The following is a 6,445-nucleotide window of genomic DNA, read 5'->3' on the forward strand; positions in this document are numbered from 1 at the left end:
ACCCACGTGTGTTTATATATGGCATGGGTCTGGAAGGCTCCTCTTCGTTTCAGGCTACACTTGGATCAACAGTTCCCACTCTGGCTCTTTAAGAATTGGTCCATTTTTAGAACCAGCATCTCCACTCAAAACGAGGTCTCCAACGCCTTGGTCTGCTTTAGATGACCAAGGCAACTTAATGCCGCGAGTAGCATGGAAAAGACCCCAAATGCAGCATCAGGATCTCAGCTCTCCTCAGGCTCCTTCTCCCAAGAAGCCAAATAGGGGAAGAAATCAAATGCCTGAGTAGCCCCTGATGAAGGAGAGAAGACTGGAGTTGAAACAGTTTACATGAAGGCAATTTATTAACAGAAAATATTTTGAGGAATCTTGTTCACAGACGGCGACCACGGCGACCCCCCTTCCTGCGAGTGCTGTCAGAGGGGATGGGGGTGACATCCTCTGTGGGGAGGAAGAGAAAGCGTCATTGCCTGGAGCTGGATGGGAAGGGCCCCCAGGACTCCCTAGGCCAATGGCCTAACCAATCAGCAACAGATCCTGCTGCTCCCCAAATGACTCCCCAGTACATAACAGATGGATGTGACGTGAAGCGGCCCCATCTGCCAGTTCCTCGAATTTCCTGACGTGGTCTTAACTCACTTTCCAGAAAGGGAAACAGGCTAAGCGGTGCGCAAGATGTCAGAGGCACAGGACAAATCCAGGTTCTGACATCTAGCCCACCGTCTTCTCTAGAGGAAAAAACCCTTCTAGACAGGGTAACTGCATCTGTCTCCTTTTCATTAAGTAAAAAGACACTGAAAAAAAGTCTGAAAAAAATCTTTTAAGGCTGGGCGCAGTGGCTTATGCCCGTAATCCTAGCACTTTGGGCTTTGGGAGACTGAGGCCGGTGGAACGCCTGAGGCCAGGAGTTTGGGACCAACCTGGGCAACATGGTGAAACCCCTCTCTCTACCAAAAAAAAAAAAAAAAAAAAAAAAAAGCCCGGTGTGGCACACACTGTAGTCCCAGCTACTCGGTAGATGCAGGTGGGAGGATCCCCTTGGACAGATCCGCCCACGAGGCGAAATTTACAGTGAGCTGAGATTGTGCCACTGAATTCCAGCCCACACAACAGAGCCAGACCCTGTCTCAAGAAAACAAAATCATCCTTCAAGTAGGACACAGTAGGAACTTTGGCCTGGGGCGTCAGTGTATGTCGCTACTAACTGCACACGAACAATGTGCAGGGAAGGACTAGTGTCCCCTTCCTAAGAGCTGTAAGGAGCCAGGAGATCACAGGCCTGAGGGTATTAATAACAGAAGGTGGTACCCCCCACTTCATTTTTGGTTGTCACACAACTGGCATGCCCTACTGATATTTAGTAGGCGGAAACCAAAAATGCTGAATATCCTACAATGCAGGAGATGGTACACACAAAATGCTAATAGCAATGACCTCAAGAATGGAGGAAAGGACAATTCATCTCTTGTCAGTTTTACCTGCACCAGGCAGTGTAGGACAGAGATTCACAAATGAAACAGGACATTCACATCAAGGTGACAGAGATATTCAGGGAGAGATTTTTAAGTCACAAGGTGCCTCTTGCAGCCTCCCTTAACAAACTTAACTGCCAAAAGCGACCAGACCAGCCGCTGCGCATCCACTGGGCACAGCACGTGCTTTTTGGGGCCAATGCTTCAAAATAAACCCAAGCATTAGCTAGAGGGGGGGCACTTACCAATTCGCCCGATCTTCATACCCGAGCGGGCAAGGGCTCTGAGGGCCGACTGGGCCCCAGGTCCAGGGGTCTTGGTCCTAGAAAATGAAGGTTTAAGTTAAAAGCCTTTGGCCAAGTCAATGGAAGATCTCCTTTCTAAGATCCCAACACCCCGCTAGTTCAGAGGTCTGCAAACTTTCTGTAAAGAGCCAGACAGAGCTGTACACAGTGATTCACACCCATAATCCCAAGCACCTTGCGAGGCTAAGGCAGGGCGGACAGCTTCAGCTCAGGAGTTCAAGACCAGCCTGAGCAACATGGTGAAACCCCATCTCTACAAAAATACACAATTTAGCCAGGTGTGGTGGCACTACTACTAGCAGTCCCTGCTACTCGGGAGGCTGAGGTGGGAGGGCTGCTAGAGCCTGAAAGCCAGAGACTGCAATAAGCTGAGATAGCGCCACTGCACTCCAGCCTGGGCGAGTGAGACCTTGTCTCAAAAGAGGGGAACAAAAAAAAAAAAGCCAGACAGTAAATATTTTAGGCTGAGGGGGCCACTATGATTTGTTGTTATGTTCTGACCACTGTCTGGCTTGTTCACGCAACAGTCATCTATTTCAGCTTTCATGCCCCCATCACTCAAATCCAGGCCCTTCCCCTCTCCTACAGGACTCCACCTCTTCCCCTCTGACTGCATCTCATGCCACTCTTTCCTTCACAGGTGCCCAGGTTCACCCCCACCTCAAGACCTTTCCCTGCAGTTGTCTCTAGCTGGAATACCTTCCTCTTGTCCTTATTTCACTGGAAGGACTCCGGACTTATCGTTTAGACGTTAGTTTAAATTACACTTTATCACCAAGTCCTTACTTGTGCTTCCTGGCATTTGTCACAAATGAAAACCACATACTCCCTGGTGCTCTGTTGTTTAAAGTCTGACTCTCCCACCAGCCTCAGTCCCACACAAGGAGGGTAGAGACCATGTCTATGTTTCCCCATCACTCTCTTCTAGTACCTGAAACACAGCTCCTGGTATACAGTGGGTGCTCAACACTGAGCTGCTGCGGGGTGTACACAGGAGCCAATTATTAAGTATGTATATGCCTAAAATATCTTGTTCAAGGTCACAACAAAAAACCCAAACCTCAAATCCAGGTGCTCCAGCACCCAAGCCCAGCAAGTTTTCTACCACCCAGCCATCCCCTCTGCAACTCGAACCTATTTCCTCCTGTGGCCCGGAGTTTGATGTGTAGGGCGGTGATACCCAGCTCCTTGCACCTCTGGGCCACATCCTGGGCAGCCAACATAGCAGCATATGGTGAGGATTCATCTCGGTCTGCCTTCACCTTCATCCCACCAGTCACACGGCAGATGGTTTCTCTGGGGACAAAAGCACAGGGTCATTTCTTCCTCGTTCAACAAGGAGTGCTTACGATATCTCAGTGAGTGAAGAGCAACACAGCTCAGTCATGGTGGAGGATGATGGTCATGGGTTCTGCCCTCGTGGAGTTCAGTCCAATGGGGCTGAATGGCCCAATATAGCTGAACTCAGTACTAACATTTTATATATCTACTTTTGCATTTAATCCTTACCATTACTCCACAAGGTAGACACTACTGTCCTCATTTTACATATGAGGAAACCAAAACTCAGCATTTGAGTGATTTCACACAAGTCACAACAACTTGCTAAATGGCAGTCGAACCCACACCCAGAGCTCACTTGCAGTCTACTGCTGCTCCTACAAAGGGAACTAACGAAAGAAGAGAATTCCCAAGAAACCAAGGATTCAATGACCATCACGCTGTAAGGACAAAGAATGTGTCTCCTCTCTTGTAACCCCTGGGAAATCACAATATTTGTGGGCTAAATGGACAAGCACATTTTCTTACCTGGACAAAACAGCATTTCTTTAGAGAGAATCCCCTGAACTGCTAGCCCGTCCCAGCCATTCCTTTCCTCAGCCTTTTGCCAGCTGGGTGCCTCTCCACCCAGGTACTCACTTGCCAGAAAGATCAGTGACATGGACAAAAGTGTCATTGAAGGATGCAAAGATATGGCAGACACCAAATACATTCTCTCCTTCAGCCACCTGAGGTCCGAGGCTGATGACCTGTTCTTCCTTCTTTTCCTTCCCCTTTCGAGGTGCCATTTCTGAGTGGAAGGAAAAGAAACTCGAGGTTAACAGACAAAACATTTCCAGAATCCCTTTCCCCTGGCTATTAAAGGAAATCCTAAGCCTTGCTTCATGTCCCTGTCTTTTTCCATCCAATACTGTACTGTATTCTCTCATCTCTGCCTCACTAAAACTTATTTCTCCTTGCACTTGGGGGCGTGTCAACTGTGGCCATACAGCAAAGCACCATGAGAAGTATCCTTTCCCCAGAAACTACCAACAGCGCAGCTCACAGCACCTAAAGGATAGAAGCCTAGGGATCTAGCAGCAGATGCCTGAAGGCTGCATCCCAAAAGGCAAGAAGAAACCCAAGACCAATAGCTACCCATGTACTGGTAACACCATTCCTAACACCCTTCAAGGGGCGAGGGAGCTGCTTGATTCCTGCATGAACTCCTCAGCTTAGAATTCAAGGGTCCCTTACCAACACAGCCCTCAAGCCTCTCATCTCCTGTTTTCCTGTGCTCCACCTGATCCCTTCAAAAGCCAAAAATGCAATTGATTTGACACCCACAACTATTTAGAACTAAATCTTTGTCACCAACATCAAATATCAAAGGCACTAAAATACATCCAAAAGGCAGGCTAATGGAAAAGACCCATCCCAGAAATCTGATGGGTCCTGAGACCAAATAACTCTAACCTATTATGGCCTTGTAAGTGCAATCATACTGTCACAGGATCTAAGAAAGGCAGAAACTGACAGGAGGAAGGCGGGTGAGAATGAATGAGAAAGTGGAACGCTAGGATAAGACTGCTTCCTGCCTAAAGCCCCAGGCCTTCTGAACCTCCTGGTGTTCAGAACAATTTAACATTTTCAGAAGACACTAACACTAATCGGTATCCTGCAGATGGTGAAGATAGAGTGTCTCAGCCTATGGTCACAGTAAAGACAGTGGCAAAACCAAACTTAGAAACAACGTGTCCTGACTCCCAGCCCAGCACTCTCTGCCTCCTGCCAAGATGCCTCTACACCACAAATAACTACCCTAGTCTGTCTCAGGTGTTCCTATATCTCTCCTGCACCTTCCCTATATAAACTTTAGTGTGTGACCACAGTAAGTACTTCAAGTGCAAGTCTTGGGTGTACGAAGTTAACTGTTCCTATCTTCAAATCAGACCAATGAGCACGACCCAGTGCGTTAACTAGTGTAAGGAACGCGCCACGGGAGAGAAGCCCAAAGTTCTGCCTCGAGAAGCATAGAAAGGCTCCAGCATATCTCAACTATGTAAGCATTGAGTGTGTTCCGGCATGATGGCCATTCAGTAAATGCCAATTTGCAGTTTCTCCGTTCCTAACATCCCCTAAAGTAAAGAGCAGAGTGGTCATCAGGGGTATATAAACGCAGAGCAAGCGCACAGCAAACATTGGTGCTGGGCCCTGAGCGCCCAGAACTTCCAACGTGCCCGACTCAGCAACGAAAAGAATCGCCCAGATTTAGAAGCATCCAACATAGTGCGAAAGTTTTCCCTGCTTTCCTTCTTTGAATGATCACTACAAACCCATGGGATCGGTGCTATTGTTATCCCTATTTTGCAGACGAAGAAACAAACGATATTAGGCGCGGGCCTGCGATCACTAAGAAAAAAGTTTGGCGAGGTAGAGGCGGGAGCCCACGTCTGTCCCGGGTTCCCTCAACTACGCTGTGCAGCTCAAACGCGGCCGTGGCCGTATTGCGGGGCCGAAGCCTTAAAAGGCTGGACCCGCACTCACCCTTACTTCACAAGCTCCTCCCTGAAGCAAAACGGGCCTTCTAAGACCAGGCGCGAACTCAATCCCGAGTTGGCCAGGATCCAGGTGGGCCAGCCGCACGTCTCTTGCCCGGCACCTAGCTCGGTTCCCACGGAAAGACCCTCGTCTCTCGTCCAAAGCCCCACAGGGTCCCCTTGCCGCAGGATGCCCCCCGATTGTCGCGCCCTGGCCTCCTACCTGCACGTCGTCTCCTTACTCCACACCGGAAAGAGAGAGTGGGAAAGGGCGGAGCGACGAGTCACTTCCGTGTCCCGGAAGTATACCTCTGAGGTCACGGGGCGAGGTCAGGTCCCGGAAGACGCCGGCGTTATTGCTTCCAAAGAGTTTAAGACTCGTCATAGGGAAAGACGGCTTATTACTTAAGGGAGAGCGAAAAGAGGTAGAGGGCTGGTTGTCGCTGCGAGCGGGTCTGCCTAAGCGACAGTACGAAGCGGCAACACCCGCGGGGTGAGGTGGGCCTGTATGCCATGATGGCGGTGGCCGTGGCTAGACAGACTTCCGCCGTCCTGACTCCCGCCGTGGCAGCCTCGGAGCGGCAGCGCCCCTTGTGTGGAGCAGGGGAATAACAACAACAAAACAGCCTTAATTAAAGCTAGGGTGGCGCCAGCCTGTGGTCCCAGTTACTCAGGAGGCTGAGGATCGCTTCAGCCGAGTAGTTCGAGGCCAGCCTAGGCAACATAGTCGGGGAAAACCCACCGTAATCACTTACTTTGGCATATTATATAATGGGCAAAATAAGAATAAATTATTCAATATGTATTTTCAGACCAGTCTGGGCTAAACAGTTTATATGCATTGCTTCATTTATTCCTCAAGACATTA

General features: G+C 49.3%; 1 protein-coding gene across 3 annotated transcripts; it reads right to left on the reverse strand.

Moving 5' to 3' along the window:
- Nucleotides 1–325: 325 nt before the first annotated feature.
- Nucleotides 326–6,123, reverse strand: RPS14 (ribosomal protein S14). Of its 3 annotated transcripts, none has more exons than XM_002816085.6 (5): nucleotides 5,801–6,123; nucleotides 3,698–3,848; nucleotides 2,912–3,073; nucleotides 1,718–1,794; nucleotides 326–441 (listed from the first exon to the last, which is right to left on the reverse strand). In XM_002816085.6, the coding sequence occupies exons 2-5, from the start codon at nucleotides 3,844–3,846 to the stop codon at nucleotides 374–376; spliced, it is 456 nt and encodes a 151-aa protein (XP_002816131.1). In that variant the 5' UTR covers nucleotides 3,847–3,848; nucleotides 5,801–6,123; the 3' UTR covers nucleotides 326–373. The 3 variants fall into 3 exon arrangements, with proteins under 3 accessions (XP_002816131.1, XP_009239464.1, XP_003776743.1); XM_009241189.4 differs by having other exon boundaries at nucleotides 5,585–5,819; XM_003776695.5 differs by having other exon boundaries at nucleotides 5,591–5,817.
- Between the last annotated feature and the right edge of the window lie 322 nt (nucleotides 6,124–6,445).

The sequence above is a fragment of the Pongo abelii genome, chromosome 4 (genome assembly GCF_028885655.2).
Source record: "Pongo abelii isolate AG06213 chromosome 4, NHGRI_mPonAbe1-v2.0_pri, whole genome shotgun sequence".
Lineage (NCBI taxonomy): Eukaryota > Metazoa > Chordata > Mammalia > Primates > Hominidae > Pongo > Pongo abelii.

Excerpts from the sequence above, each read along its gene's own strand:
- RPS14 (XM_002816085.6), bottom strand. The coding sequence starts at position 3,846 with ATGGCACCTCGAAAGGGGAAGGAAAAGAAGGAAGAACAGGTCATCAGC. Across the intron at positions 1,795-2,911 it reads CGGGCCACAGGAGGAAATAG|GACCAAGACCCCTGGACCTG; the intron begins GTTCGAGTTGCA and ends TTCATTTTCTAG. Across the intron at positions 442-1,717 it reads TATGAAGATCGGGCGAATTG|AGGATGTCACCCCCATCCCC; the intron begins GTAAGTGCCCCC and ends TCCTCCCCACAG.